Below are 15,632 nucleotides of genomic sequence, written 5' to 3'. Positions count from 1 at the left end.
TGCCTAAAGGAACATGGCACAGGCAACTTCACTGGTGATGCCCCAGCTGGCCGGCCGTAGGCTTCCAAAGAGACTGGGATATACCCAGTGTGGGGGAGGAGAAGGAAAAATAACAACAGCCAGCATTTATTTATGATGACTATATATACCTCATGCTGATGTAGGCAATTTAAACACATATATTTATTTATTTGTCCTGTCTGCTCTATAACATTGGTGCTATTAGGATATCAGCTGGGCTCAACCAGGTTATTTAGCTTGTCCAAGGTACACAAGTAGGAAGGTGGGTGGCCATAATTTTCACTCAGATCTGTGTGTCTCAGAGCCTTGCTGTCCAATAGAAATACAAGAGCCACATATACCATTAAAAATTTCCCATTAGCCATATTTTAAAGTGAAATTAACTTCAATATTTTATTTAGCCCCAAATATTAACATTTCAACATTTAATTAGTACAAAAAATTTGTAATGAGGTATTTCAGCTTTTTAAACTAGTGCTAAGTTTTTGAAATCTGGTGTGTATGCTACACATGCAGCACATCCCCGCTGGAACTGGCCACATTCAGGGCTCAGCAGCCACTCATAGCTGGAGGTCCCTGTGTTGGACAGCACACCTCCAGGGGTTACTCCTGGGAAGGGGCCAGTAGGGTGGGAAAGATGATACACAAAATAGTTGAAGTGAAAAGGGAGCGAAACAGGATTCAGGGCTGATGGTTCAGTGGCAGAACGGAAGTTTTTCCTTGGTTTTAATCACAGATGCCTGTGACTGGATGAAGAACTGTGGCTGCTTGATCATCATCTTGGCTGAGGTCAGGAAGAGCCCAGAGCTGGCAGCTGGGTGACTGGATTGACCCCAACCTTGTGGCTTTCTGGCTCTGTGACTTATGGGAAGTCACCTTGCCTATCAGTTTACATTTCCTTCTCTGTAAAATAAAGGCTCATATAGCTCCAAAGGGTTGTTACCAGATTGAATAAAATAACATGAAAATTCTAAGCCTAGATAAGTGTGGTTGAATCTATTTATCTTTTTGACAAACTGACTTTTCTAAGGCTTATCAACATGAATCATTTGTATTATAGTTTCTTGCCTTCTCCAACCTGCAGTTAAAAAATAAAATTGAGGTACAATGCTACTCAAGCTCCAGTGAGGACACTGATGTTGGGAGGCAGAGAGTTAGGAGTTTAGGAAAAGCCAGCCTGGGCAGATGAGGTGAGTTGGGAAAAGGAGGGCAGAGGCAGGCACGCAGTGAGCACTTCCCCCACCAGCCTGGACTTTGCTGCTGTGGACACACCTCAAAGCCAGAAGTTTATGGCTCCCACCTGCTCAGTCGGACAGGAAGCAGCGTATCCTCTCCAGTTCTCTCCACCCCACTGTGGTCAAGGTGGGGATTCCAGGAAACCCCATCTCTCTGTGAGAGGAGCAGAAGAGAACAAGCAAACCAGGACGCAGCTGGGAAATGCTGGGTAATTTGAGATGCCCTGGAGTTTGGACCCACGATGGGTGGTGGCTGGGACTCCAGGGAAGCACAAAGGTGGGGCCTTGCCTGTCGGGACATTCTTGACTTCCTCTCACTTGGCCTTCTATTGCTTTCCCTCCATGACTCAGTCAAAAATGACTCTATTGCAGGGACAGGGAGTTCTTGTGGCCTGAGGCAGAGGCCTGAGTGGAGGGCTGGGGAAGGCACCGTGATGCTCTCAACCTCTTCCCACGAGGGGGCCACCTGTCCTGCCTTCAAGGGACCCCTGAAGGATGCAGTGACAGCCACCTGTGGACACACCTTCTGCCAGCTGTGCCTCCTCCCGCCCTCCCAGATGGGGGCCCAGCCCTCTGCCAGGGTCCTGCTCTGTCCACTGTGCAAGGAGAAGGAGCAGAAGGAGACCCTCATGGTTCCTGTGCCCCTGGGTCCTCTGGGGGAGACTTACTGTGAGGAACATGGTGAGAAGATTTACTTCTTCTGCGAGAACGATGCTGAGTTCCTCTGTGTGTTCTGCAGGGAGGGTCCGACCCACCAGGCACACACTGTGGGATTCCTCGACGAGGCCATTCAACCCTACCGGGTAAGAAGCATGGCTTTAGCTTGGGCCTGTATGGGGCAGGACAATATCCTGTTCTTGTGAAGGGAACAGGTGAGGATCTGGATGAAGGACCACAGCTTCCACACTGGGGGACTCTGAGGCTGTAGGGACACTGGGGATACTCCCAGACTGAGGGGACCTAGTTCCACCTGGTTGTGTGGTCATTCACAGTCTTAGGGGGAACTAGCTCCAGCCCTCAGAGGGTACCCTGTTGATGGAGCACAAAGAATTGGAAGGAAAGAGAGCCTGGTACAGAGAGGGGTCTCCTGCAGACCATAGGCAGGGTGAATCCGTCTCCAGGGATCTGGCCTGGGTATGGCATTTGTCAAGGTCCTAACCAGTGGAGTTCAGAGGGAAGAAGGGCAACCTGCAAGTTCTGCTCTTCTTTTTGAGAAAGGAAACTGGGAAACTGTGACATACCCCATCTGGTCTTGGTCATCTATTACCTGCTCCTGCCTACCTGCTCCTGATCTCTCATCGTCCAGTCACCAGGTCTGGAAGTGGTTTCCTCAGAAGCATCTCTCAAATCTTTAACACTGAGTTATCTGCACAACCACTACCAAATCCAGGCCTCAGCATCTTCTCCCAGACTTTGCATAGTCTCTAACACATTCCCTGTCTTGATTCTCACCCTTCCAATCACTGTCTAATCTGCTGTGAGGAGTATCTTCCTAAAACACAAACCAGATTGTGTTGCTCCCCTGATCACAATCCTTCCATGGATCCCTAGTGCCCAAGGAAAGCACTCTGGGGAGACATTCATGGCTGTGTGCAGCCAAGATCCTGCCTTCCTGTCCAGTCTCATCTCTCAGATGCCCTCCCAAGGCAGGGAAGACCATGCGTCCAGCCACATTGACCTATATGTTCCTGCTGTTTCCTGAACTGTTTTACTCTTTCCTGTTTTTGATACTTTTGAATGTAGTTCTTCCCTCCTCTCCCCCCATTCTTTTTTTTAAAAACCATTTTAACAATTTTTAAGTGTATAGTTCAGGGGCTTTAAGTACTGTCCTCCCCCCATCTTAACCCAACTGGAAATTTGTCTTTCAAGGCCCACTGAAAGGGTTTTCAGCTTTCTGAAACATCCCCTTGTCCCTCCAGGCAGAATCATCCCCTCTGTGGCCCCATCTCACTGTGTGCATAACCCAATTACTGCATTTGTCTATTTGTACTTTAATCACTTGTGACGGTCACCTTCCCCAGAAGGTGATCTCTCTGAGAACAAAGATGGGCCTTTTTCATCCTTGAATCCCCCAACACTCAATAGTGTACTGGAACATGGTCAACAATTAATACCTCTGAGTTAAATTATGAATTAAGCCACCTCTTCATGCCCATTCTTCTCCCCACAGGACTGTCTCAGGAGTTGGATGGGGGCTCTGAGCATGGAGAGAGATGAGATTGAAGACATAAAGAGTCAGGAAGACCAGAAGCTCCAAATGCTTCTGGTAAAGCTCACGTCATTAGCTACCTTCTCCTTTGGGGGGTTTCTTCACACACTCTGGGGAAGCTTGTCTGATACCTATTGTGTGTCTGGAAAGAACTGACAAATGGTTCTCATTCACCTCCCTGCCTCTGCACAAGGGTATTTGCAGGTCAAGTTTGTGGAATCCCAGAGTAGCAGAGCAAGAAGTGGTTCTGACATCTTCTAATCCAAGATTCATCTCATCAGCCATTTTTTTACAAAGCAGAAAACTGAGGTCCAGGAAGTTGATATTCCCCCAAGGCCACACAGCAAAACTCAAGTCCATGAAGGAATAGCTAGAAGCCAGGCCTCTTGAGCCTTAGGTCATTGCTCTTCCCATCTCAGTCTGTCTGCCTGAAAGTACTGCCTTCAAATGGGAAGCCAGGGACCAGAAGGTGTATATTAACATCTTCATTCTGGTCCTGACCACTGAGAAAAGTAGGCTAATGGATGGCTATATATGGCTCCTTCCCATCTCTTTTTTTGATGCTACAAAGTTATCAAAGAGGAAATCCACTATGTGAGAATTTCTAGTGCCTTGACCAACAAGGCAGTTTTGAGATGGAAAGACATCTCCAGCATCTCTCAACTCCCATCTAAGTTTGCATCTCTCAACTCCCATCTAAGTTTGCCCTGTAGATGGAGCCCTCAGGGGCTATAACCAATGCCAAGACACAAAGACACAACACATCTTTCCATAAATTGTGTTGAATCTAATCATGGCTTCCTTTTTCTTCGGTTGCTCTCTAAGAAATCACTATAATCGTCTCCAACTGATTCTAGGGAAGGAATGGTAAGGTTAGGATGGTATCATAAACGTAGAAAGATATTTGAAAAGTTCAACATGGTTCTGAGAGCATAATGAAGATTAAGTATTAGACTCTCTGGGTAAGATAAGAGCATAGCCCTCGTCACTGGTAAGTTTATCCTGAGACCCACCTACTTCTACCATAGTATTATTTGGGAGAATGAGTTTGGAACTAGTTGCTCCCTCTCTCTCCTAATCCATAGTAAGTATATAGATGAGCCTCCTGGGACCCAGCTCTGTGAACTTCTCCTTAACCATGTCTGTCTTTCTACACCTTGCAGACTCAGATTGAAAGCAAGAAGCAGCAGGTGGAAGCAGCTTTTGAGAAGTTGCAGCAGGAGCTAGAAGAACAGCAGTGTCTCCTGCTGGTGAGGCTGAGGGAGCTGGAGCGGCAGATCTGGAAGGAGAGAGATGAATATATCTCAAAGGTTTCGGAGGAGGTCGCCTGACTTGGAACCCAGGTCAAGGAGCTGGAGGAGAAGTGTCAGCAGCCTGGAAGTGAGCTTCTACATGTGAGAGACACTCTGCCACCCCTGTGGGATAGGAGAGGGATTCCACAGGAAGGGGACCCGTGCTGTGGGCTGGAAGATGCTGGAGAGAGGCAGAAAGGAAAGTGGGGATTATTTCTAAAGGGAGGGACTGATGGTTATCAGATGCCTTTGGCCCAGGGAGGTTACCAAGGTGCAGACCTAGAAAGGCTGGCTGATGTGCCCACACGCTGTGCTCATGTCAAGGGCTTTGGAGTCAGACAGCCTTGGGTTTGAGTACTAGCTCTTCCCGCTGTGTGACCTTGGCAAGTCTCATAAGTTCCCTAAATATGGGGTAATAATGGCATCTCCCTCACTGGGTTGTTGCAAAGATTATAAGAAACAATCTGTGCAAAATCCTTAGCATGGTCCCTGGCTCAATAAATGGTGCATTTTGTGATTATCATTATATTATTCTGTTAGACTTCAAATCTACCTAATAACTCAAGGCCTGGTCCCTGCTCACTACCATTTCTTAGTCCTTGGAGGCAGAACATGCCCCCAACCCCCAAGAAGATAAGGCTGAGGCAGAGAAATCGGCTCAAATAAACTGACTACAGAGTTCCAAATTAGTAAGGAAGCATGGTGTAGAAGAATAGTATGATGAATAGGTAATTAATCAGATACAACTCTCTGGAGGAGGAGAGTTTGAGCAAATATATTATGGAAGAAAGAATGTATAGAATCTCTGATGGAGAAGACCTGTGGAAACTAACTGCAAATTCTTTTTCTTTTCTAGGACATCAGAGTCAACTAGAGCAGGTAGGGCCCTCTCCTCAGTCCCTCCTCCTGTATACTGGGAGTAGACACTTAATACTGCTTCCTATTTCTCACTCCTTTATTCTGCACCTGGAGACTGATAGGGATGGGGCACTCTCTCCCCTCTCTCCTACACGGAAAAGCAAAAGCACTCCAGCAGACACACTGTCTCATTCACTCACACCGAAGTCTGTATTCTAAAGCTTCATTGGTATCAGGCACATATTTTTTCCCACTAGAAGTGAAGTTATAAATAATTGTGTTTTTAGGCTGATCCAGGAACATTTATTTAATCCCTGAGATTATTAATACTTGAGTCAGTATTTAACACCATTTAAAATGTAATTCAAAGGGGAAATATTTTCTATAGACTATGATAAGCATGGAACCCTGTTATTACAATCATTTTTCCCAATTAACTCATCAGTGTCCTTCAGAATTTTCAAATGCTACTCTAAAAGGCCAGCAACTGGGAGCTGGGAGGCATTGAAAATATATGCTCCTTTCCTATGCTTTCTGCTATAAGTGTTAGCAGTCAGCCCTGAGATGAAGAGACACAACAACTAGGGAACACTTGTCGTATGCCATGTGCTATGCATTTGTAGGGGGGCCTGACTCAGATGTCCATGAATCAGGAAGTGGAAGTGTCTCTACACATAATTTTCAAAGAGCGTTCGAGATTTAGATCTAGAAGGGCTTTGGAGGCCTTTAGTCTGATGAAGAAGCTGAGACCTAGAGGGTGCAGTGCTTGCTCAAGGTCACACAGTGAGTGACAAGCAAGGACAGAGCTGGAACCAGAACCAAGGGCTTTTTCACCACAGTTTATGTTTCTTTTCATCTCCCTCCCCCCACCCCCCACACCTTTTCCCCTGTAATGAACAGCACACACATTGGAAAGAATGGTTTAAGGCTATTGTTCAAATGGTGCTGTACTGTCCTCTAGAGGCTTATAGGAGTAATGACCTTTTAGCCTCCATAGGCCCATTTTCTTCAAGGACTTATCTTTAATTCTTGAGGACTGGTTACCATTTCTCTTAGGACTAATTGAAATGTCTCTTGCTATACATTTCTAGCAAAAGTAAAGAGATGATACTCTATCTAATTATTCACCACAGACACCAAGATTCTTTTTTTTTTAATTTTAATTTTTTATTGGTATCATTAATATACACTTACATGAACAACATTGTGGTTACTAGATTCTCCACATCATTAAGTCCCCACCACATACCCCATTACAGTCACTGTCCATCAGTGTAGTTAGATGCTATAGAATCACTACTTGTCTTCTCTGTGCTATACTTCCTTCCCCGTGACCCCCCAATACATTATGTATGCTAATCATAATGTCCCTTTTTCCCCTTATCCTTCCCTTCCCTCCTATCCTCCCCAGTCCCTTTCCCTTTGGTAACTGTTAGTCCATTCTTGGGTTCTGTGAGTCTGCTGCTGTTTTGTTCCTTCAGTTTTTTCTTTGTTCTTATACTCCACATGTGAGTGAAATCATTTGGTACTTGTCTTTCTCCACCTGGCTTATTTCACTGAGCCTAATACCCTCTAGCTCCATCCATGTTGTTGCAAATGGTAGGATGTGTTTTCTTCTTATGGCTGAATAATATTCCATTGTGTATATGTACCACATCTTCTTTATCCATTCATCTACTGATGGACACTTAGGTTACTTCCATTTCTTGGCTATTGTAAATAGTGCTGAGATAAACATAGAGGTGCATATGTCTTTTACAATCTGGGCTGCTTCATTCTTAGGGTAAATTCCTAGGAGTGGAATTCCTGGGTCAAATGGTCAAATGGTATTTCTATTTTGAGTTTTTGAGGAACCTCCATACTGCTTTCCACAAAGGTCGAACTAATTTACATTTCCACCAGCAGTGTAGGAGGGTTCCCCCCCTTTCTCCACATCCTTGCCAACGTTTGTTGTTGTTTGTCTTTTGGATGGTGGCGATCCTTACTGGTGTGAGGTGATATCTCATTGTGGTTTTAATTTGCATTTCTCTGATAATTAGTGATGTAGAGCATCTTTTCTGCTGGCCATCTACATTTCATCTTTGGAGAAGTGTTCAGATCCTCTGCCCATTTTTTAATTGGGTTATTTGTTTTTGTTGAGGTGCATGAGCTCCTTGTATATTTTGGATGTCAACTCCTTATGTCATTTATGAATATATTCTCCCATACTGTAGGACGCCTTTTGTTCTACTGATGGTGTCCTTTGCTGTACAGAAGCTTTTTAGTTTGATATAGTCCCACTTGTTTATTTTTGCTTCTGTTTCCCTTGCCTGGGGAGATATGTTCATGAAGAAGTTGCTCATATTTATATTCAAGAGAGTTTGCCTATATTTTCTTCTAAGAGTTTTATGGTTTCATAACTTACATTCAGGGCATTGATCCATTTTGACTTTACTTTTGTGTATGGAGTTAGACGGTAATCCAGTTTCATTCTCTTACATGTAGCTGTCCTGTTTTGCCAACACCAGCTGTTGAAGAGGCTGTCATTTCTCCATTGTATATGCATGGCTCCTTTATCATATATTAATTGACCATATATGCTTGGGTTAATATTTGGGATCTCTGTTCTGTTCCACTGGTCTGTGGGTCTGTTCCTGTGCCAGTACCAAATTGTCTTGATTACTGTGGCTTTGTAGTAGAGCTTGAAGTTGGGAAGTGAGATCCTCCCTGCTTTATTCTTCCTTCCCAGGATTGCTTTTGCTACTCAGGGTCTTTTGTGGTTCCATATGAATTTTAGAACTATTTGTTCCAGTTCGTTGAAGAATGCTGTTGGTACTTTGTTAGGGATTGCATTGAATCTGTAGATTGCTAAAGGCACGATGGCCATTTTAACAATATTAATTCTTTCTACTCAAGAGCATGGGATGAATTCCCATTTTTTAGTATCCTCTTTAATTTCTCTGAGGAGTGTCTTGTAGTTTTCAGGGTATAGGTCTTTCACTTCCTTGTTTAAGTTTATTCCTAGGTATTTTATTCTTTTTGATGCAGTTGTGAATGGAATTGTTTTCCTGATTTCTCTTTCTGCTAGTTCATTGTTAGTGTATAGGAATGCAACAGATTTCTGTGTATTAATTTTGTATCCTGCAACTTTGCTGATTTCAGATATTAGTTCTAGTAGTTTTGGAGTGGAGTCTTTAGGGTTTTTTTATGTACAACATCATGTCATCTGCAAACAGTGACAGTTTGGCTTCTTCCTTACCAATCTGGATGTCTTTTATTTCTTTGTGCTATCTGATTGCTGTGGTTAGGACCTCCAGTATTATGTTGAATAAAAGCGGGGAGAGTGGGCATCCTTGTTCCCGATCTTAAAGGAAAAGCTTTCACCTTCTCACTGTTAAGTATGCAAGTGGGATTGTCATATATGGCCTTTATTATGTTGAGGTACTTGCCCTCTATACCCAATTTGTTGAGTCTTTATCACGAATGGATGTTGAATTTTTTTGCATGCTTTTTCAGCATCTATGGAAATGATCATGTGTTTTTTTCCTTTTTTTATGTGGTGGATGATGTTGATAGATTTTTGAATGTTGTACCATCCTTGCATCCCTTGAATGAATCCACTTGATCATGGTGTATGATCCTCTTGATGTATTTTTGCATTTGGTTTGCTGATATTTTGTTGAGTATTTTTGCATCTATGTTCATCAGGGATATTGGTCCATAGTTTTCTTTTTTTGTGGTGTCTTTGCCTGGTTTTGGTATTAGAGTGATGCTGGCTTCATAGAATGAGTTGGGAAGTATTCCCTCCTCTTCCATTTTTTGGAAAACTTTAAGAAGAATGGGAATTATGTCTTCTCTAAATGTCCGATAAAATTCAGCAGTGAATCCATTTGGTCTGGAGTTTTGTTCTTGGATAGTTTTGTTCTTGGGTAGTTTTTTAAATCACTGATTCAATTTCATTGCTGGTAATTGGTCTGTTTAGATTTTCTGTTTCTTCCTGAGTCAGTCTTGGAAGGTTGTATTTTTCTAGAAAGTTGTCCATTTCTTCTAGGTTATCCAGCTTGTTAGCATATAGATTTTCATAGTATTCTCCAATAATTCTTTGTATTTCTGGGAGTCTGTCATGATTTTCCTTTCTCATTTCTGATTCTGTTTGTGTGTGTAGATTCTCTTTTTCTCTTAATAAGTCTGGCTAGGGGTTTAATCTACTTTGTTTATTTTCTCAAAGAACCACCTCTTGGTTTCGTTGATTTTTTCTATTATTTTATTCTTCTCAATTTTATTTATTTCTTCTCTGATCTTTATTATGTTTCTCCTAATGCTGACTTTGGGCCTCATTTGTTCTTTTTCCAGTTTCAATAATTGTGACTTTAGACTATTCATTTGGGATTGTTCTTCCTTCTTTAAATATGCCTGGATTGCAATATACTTCCTTCTTAGAACTGCATTCACTGCGTCTCACAGAAGTTAGGGCATTGTGCTGTTGTTTTCATTTGTCTCCATATATTGCTTGATCTTTGTTTTAATTTGGTCATTGATCCATTTATTATTTAGGAGCATGTTGTTAAGCCTCTATGTGTTTGTGAGCCTTTTTTTTTCTTTGTACAATTTATTTCTAGTTTTATACCTTGTAATCTGAGAAGTTGGTTGGTAGAATTTCAATCTTTTTGAATTTACTGAGGCTCTTTTTGTGGCCTAGTATGTGGTCTATTCTGGAGAATGTTCCATGTGCACATGAAAAGAAGGTGTATCCTGTATCCTGTAGATGTCTGTTAGGTACATCTGTTCTAATGTGTTGTTCAATGCCCCTGTGTCCTTACTTATTTTCTGTCTGGTTGACCTATCCTTTGGAGTGTGTGGAGTGTTGAAGTCTCCTAGAATGAATGCATTACATTCTATTTCCCCTTTTTATTCTGTTAGTATTTGTTTCATATATGTCGGTGTTCCTGTATTGGGTGCATATATATTTGTAATGGTTATATCCTCTTGTTGGACTGACCCCTTTATCATTATGTAATGTCCTTCTTTATCTCTTGTTACTTTCTTTGTTTTGAAGTCTATTTTATCTGATACTAGTAGTGCAACACCTGCTTTTTTCTCCCTATTAGTTGAATGAAATATCTTTTTCCATCCCTTCACTTTTAGTCTTTGAAGTGAGTCTCTTGTAAGCAACACATAGATGGGTCTTGTTTTTTTATCCATTCACTGACTCTATGTCTTTTGATTGGTGTATTCAGACCATTTACATTTAAGGTGATTATTGATAGGTGTGTACTTATTGCCAGTGCAGGCTTTAGATTCGTGGTTACCAAAGGTTCAAGGTTAACTTTGTTACTATCTAAGAGTCTAACTTAACTAACTTAGTATCATATTCTGTACTCTTTGTCTATCCCTTTTGATTTTTTCTGTATAGCAGTCCCTCCAAAATACACTGTAGAGATGGTTTTGGGGTCTAAATTCTCTCAGCTTTTGCATCTCTGGAAACTGTTTAATCCCTCCTTCAAATTTAAAAGATAATCTTGTCATATAATGTATTCTTGGCTTGAGGCCCTTCTGCTTCATTGCATTAAATATATCATGCCACTCCCTTCTGACCTGTAAGGTTTCTGCTGAGAAGCCTGATGATATCCTGATGGGTTTTCCTTTGTATGTGATTGTATTTCTCTCTCTGGCTGCTTTAAATCATCTGTCCTTATCATTGATCTTTGCCATTTTAATTATTATATGTCTTGGTGTTGTCTTCCTTGGGTCCCTTGTGTTGGGAGATCTTTGTACCTCCATGGCCTGAGAGAGTATCTCCTTCCCCAGACTGAGGAAGTTTCAGCATTACTTCCTCCAAGACACTTTCTATCTCTTTTTCTCTCTTCTTCTTCTTCTGGTAACCCTATAATACGAATGTTGTTCCATTTGGGTTGGTCACACAGTTCTCTCAGTATTCTTTCATTCTTAGAGATCCTTTTTTCTCTCTGTGCCTCAGCTTGTGTTCCCCTTCCCTAATTTCAATTTCATTTATCATCTCCTCCACCATATCTAATCTGCTTTTAATACCCTCCATCGTGTTCTTCAATGATTGGATCTCTGTCCTAAATTCGTCCCTGACTTCTTGAATGTTTTTCTGTACCTCCAAGAGCATGTTAATGATTTTTATTTTGAAATTTCTTTCAGGAAGATTCATGAGGTCGATTTCACTTGAGTCTTTCTCAGGTGTATTCATAATTTTGCTTTGAACTAGGTTCCTTTGATGTTTCATAATTTGTCTGTGGTGCCCTCTAGTGCCCAGATGCTCTACTCTCTGGAGCTGCTCAGCCCCTGGAGTAATGTCGGGGGTTGCAGGAGAATGGTGTTGGTGCTTGGTGAGGAGGAAAGAGCTGTTTCCTGCTTCCTGGCTACTATGCCTGTCTCCACTGCAAGAACCAGTGAGCCGAACACACAGGTATAAGCCTCTATGCTTTGTGTTTGTAGCTGCTGTAGGTGGGCCTTCCCTCTGGCTGGCCTGATGCCAGGGCATGAGTTGCTGATTTGCGAGCCTGAGCCAGGTACAGGCTAGCCAGGAGGAAGACACAGCAGGCTGTGTATCACAGTGGGGGGCCTTGGAGCTGCATAGCTAAGCCAGGGGGATGGAGCGCCTGAAGATCATTTAAGCTCCCGACCTGCTGGGCAGAGTGCATCCAGACAATTTTGTCTACCTGTCCTTTCTCCTAAGCAGTAAGTTCTGCAATTCTTGCCCCTTCAGCAGCGCTCTCGCTTTTAGGGAGTCTCTCAGACTGCCCACCCAGATCAGCCAGATATGAATCCCTGTTTTCCACAAGCAGATGGAATCTGTCTTTCCAGGTATTATTTAGTTTTCCAACCACACTAAATCACCAGAGTACCATGCAATGTAGGTTCATGCTCCCAGAACAGATCTCCAGAGTTAGGTGTTCAGCAGTCCTAGGTCTCCACTCCCTCCCTGCTCTGTTTCTCTTCCTCCCTTCAGTGAGCTGGGGTTGGGGAAGAAGGGCTTGGGCCCCACTGAGTCACAGCTTTGGTACATTACCCTGTTCCATGAGGTTGCTCTTTTCTCCAGGTGTATGCAGTCTGGTGCAGCCTTCTTTCCTGTTGCTCTGTCAGGATTAGTTGTATTAAATTATATTTTCATATTATATGTGGTTTTAGGAGGTTTCTTTCTCACCTCTCATGTCGCCATCTTTAATCCAATCTCCAGACACCAAGATTCTTAAGTCTGATTTTAGCCTCAGTCTGTATGACTCAAATATTATTTTTAGAATTAGAATCTAACTGGCTACCAACTTGTCTGAAGGTGTGAGATGAAGACATTTGTGAGTCCAGAAGCCATTTCTCCTGACCTTGTCAAGAAGATCCGCGATATCCACAGGAAAACTCTCCCCCTCCCAAAAATGCTGAGGACATTCTCAGGTAAAGCAGAAGGGGCAGCAGCTTTCCCCATTCCCATTAGTTACCCTTCTGCCTTCCATTCATCTCCACCTTTCCTCATCTTCCAAAGCTGGCTCAAGACATCTTCCCTCCCTTAAGCCTTCCCTTAGTGCCCCTTTCTGCTTGGAGCCACCGTTGCCTAGAGCATCTCCTCCTCGCCCCTGTGCACAGGCATTGGTGTGTACAGGGAGGTGAGGACAGCTTCCCTTTCATTAGACCACAACAGAAGCCGAGCCTTCTCCCATCCCTGTCCTCACATTGTTCCCAGGACACGCTGCCCTTGGGGGTACCTGGACATCACAATAAGTCACAAAATAAGGTTTTTCTGTTTGTGCTTCCTTCAGACAACTTGGCACATCATCTGGAACCAGATTCAGGTAAAGAGCTGAGGTTTCGGGAACCATTCTTTCATTCATCCATTCAATCCCAGGCAGCAAACAGCGATTAAATAAATGAGCTCTGTAGACTCTGTTCTAGCTTTTGCTAGTTATTACAGCACAGGACAAGTCATTAAGTCTCTTTGTCTCACAGTTTCTTTATCTATAAAATAGAAAATATAATAGTAATTACCCCATAAGTAGCTGTGAGGTAAATGCATTAATATTATTAATACTACTAAGACTTATATTAATAGTATTAATATTTATAATGGAAATATAGTAATATAATTTTAATATTAATACTATAATATTAGTGTAGTACCCAGTACATAGTAAGTGTTCAATTTACCAAGTCCTTGTTTTTTGCCCTGCTTTGTGCTGGGCTCTACTGACTTGAACAAATATTGCAAAATTTATTTTTTAATAGCATTTTCTTTGAAATTGGTGCTTAATTTGGAAACTATTTCCACAAGTACCACCTCATTCTGCTTCTCAAACTTAATACAGAAGAAAAAGCACGTGGGGGATCTGGTTAAAATGAGATTCTGATTCAGTAGGTCGGGGATGGGAACCAAAACTGCATTTCTAACAAGCTCCATGAAGCCGCTGGACTGCACTTTTAAAAGCAAAACCTCACAGCACAGCACCACTTGAAGAGCTGTAATCCTCTGTCCCCAGGGAGCAGAAGGGAAACTGAGGTTCAGAGAAGCCCGGCCAAAGGCAGCGCACAAGGCCGCTGCTCTTCCTGCCGCCGTGCATCGCCGGTGCTATAGGAGCCCTTTGGTGCCGCCGGTTCTGTTGACGTCCGCGCTCTCCTCCCTCCAGGGGTGTTGGTTCTGGACCCTCAGACCGCCAGCCGGAGCCTGGTCCTCTCCAAGGACAGGAAGTCCGTGACGTACACTCGGCAAAAGCAGGACCTGCTCGACAGCCCGCTGCGCTTCGAGGGCCTCCCGGTGGTGCTGGGCTCCCCCGGCTTCTCCTCGGGGCGCCACTGCTGGCAGGTGGAGGTGCAGTTGGGCGCCGGCGGCGGCTGCACCGTGGGGGTGGCGGCGGAGGAGGTGAGGAGGAAAGAGGAGCAGGGCCTGGGCGCGGACAAGGGCGTCTGGGCCGTGATCATCTCGCACCAGCAGTGCTGGGCCAGCACGTCCCCCGGCACCGACGTGCGGCTGAGCGACATCCCGCGCCGCGTGGGCGTTGCCCTGGACTACGAGGCGGGGCGGGTGACCCTGCGCAACTTCGAGACCCAGGCGCCCATCTTCACCTTCACCGCCTCTTTTTCCGGCAAAGTCTTTCCTTTCTTCGCTGTCTGGAAAATAGATTCCCGCCTTACTTTGCTAGGCTGAGGTGGAGCTTCCGCAGGGCGCCAGCAGGAAAGCAGAGTCCCGCGATCCAGCCCCGCCCTGTTCAGCCGCGCGCCGCCGTGGCCGCACGACACGGGGTCTCGAGTCCCAACAGCTTTGTGATTATTTTTCCTTTATTTATCCGGGACGTCCTGGTCTTCCCACAGACGCCCCGGCCTTGGCCTTCTTTGCAGTTCCAGGAACACCAGCAAAACTGGGACCCTGCGGGTTTCTGAGGGGGAAAAAAGGCTAAAATAAAAAAATTTTAAGCTTCATAATAATCAACCTTGGAAAACCAGGACTTTGTTGGGCTTGCACTAATTTATACAGTTGACTGTTTTTATTTTGACATACAATGGGGTTACTTTCACCTTTACAGGGCTTAAGGTCTTTACTCCAGCTCTGTGTGGATCCAGGTCCTCTTCTTTTCAAACAACCTTCAGTCATTTCTTCTCTTGCAAAGAATGTCCTAATAAAGTATGCCAGCCGGCCAGACTTCTACATGTCCTGTGTCTCACCCGTTTTGACGCAGCTGAAGGAGAGCCTTAAAGCCAGCGGAATCTCTGTGACCAAGACACAGCCCCATCCCTTTTATTTGGCTCTTGTTTGATGGAAGTTGGAACCAAACCCCATTGTTCAGTAAAATGAGGCTTGTGTCAAGTCTAACCTCTGGAATATTAATTATCGGATGCAGAAACAGACCACACATTAAAATAACTTTACAAAGCAAGAGCTGAATCTGTAAGAAAGCTGATAGCTGCACCACCACCACAGGTCCTGATTCTGGCTCTCTCCTCTCAGATTTAGCACTCAAGAGTCCTCCACTCCTTCCCCAATCCCTGAAAGCATCCACCATAAACCCCTATCAGGTCCCCTCTGGCATA

General features: G+C 43.9%; 1 protein-coding gene across 1 annotated transcript; it reads left to right on the top strand.

Annotated features, from left to right (window-relative positions):
• Nucleotides 1–1,664: 1,664 nt before the first annotated feature.
• On the top strand, nt 1,665–14,975 carry TRIM15 (tripartite motif containing 15). Its single transcript, XM_036908656.2, is given in 7 exon segments — nt 1,665–2,059; nt 3,427–3,522; nt 4,629–4,859; nt 5,614–5,636; nt 12,895–13,010; nt 13,373–13,405; nt 14,234–14,975. Coding segments are annotated over 7 exon segments (1,386 nt in total). The 5' UTR covers nt 1,665–1,690; the 3' UTR covers nt 14,752–14,975.
• The last annotated feature ends 657 nt before the right edge of the window (nt 14,976–15,632 follow it).

This window comes from Manis pentadactyla, chromosome 16 (genome assembly GCF_030020395.1).
Source record: "Manis pentadactyla isolate mManPen7 chromosome 16, mManPen7.hap1, whole genome shotgun sequence".
NCBI lineage: Eukaryota > Metazoa > Chordata > Mammalia > Pholidota > Manidae > Manis > Manis pentadactyla.
This window is presented reverse-complemented; position numbering and strand designations above follow the sequence as displayed.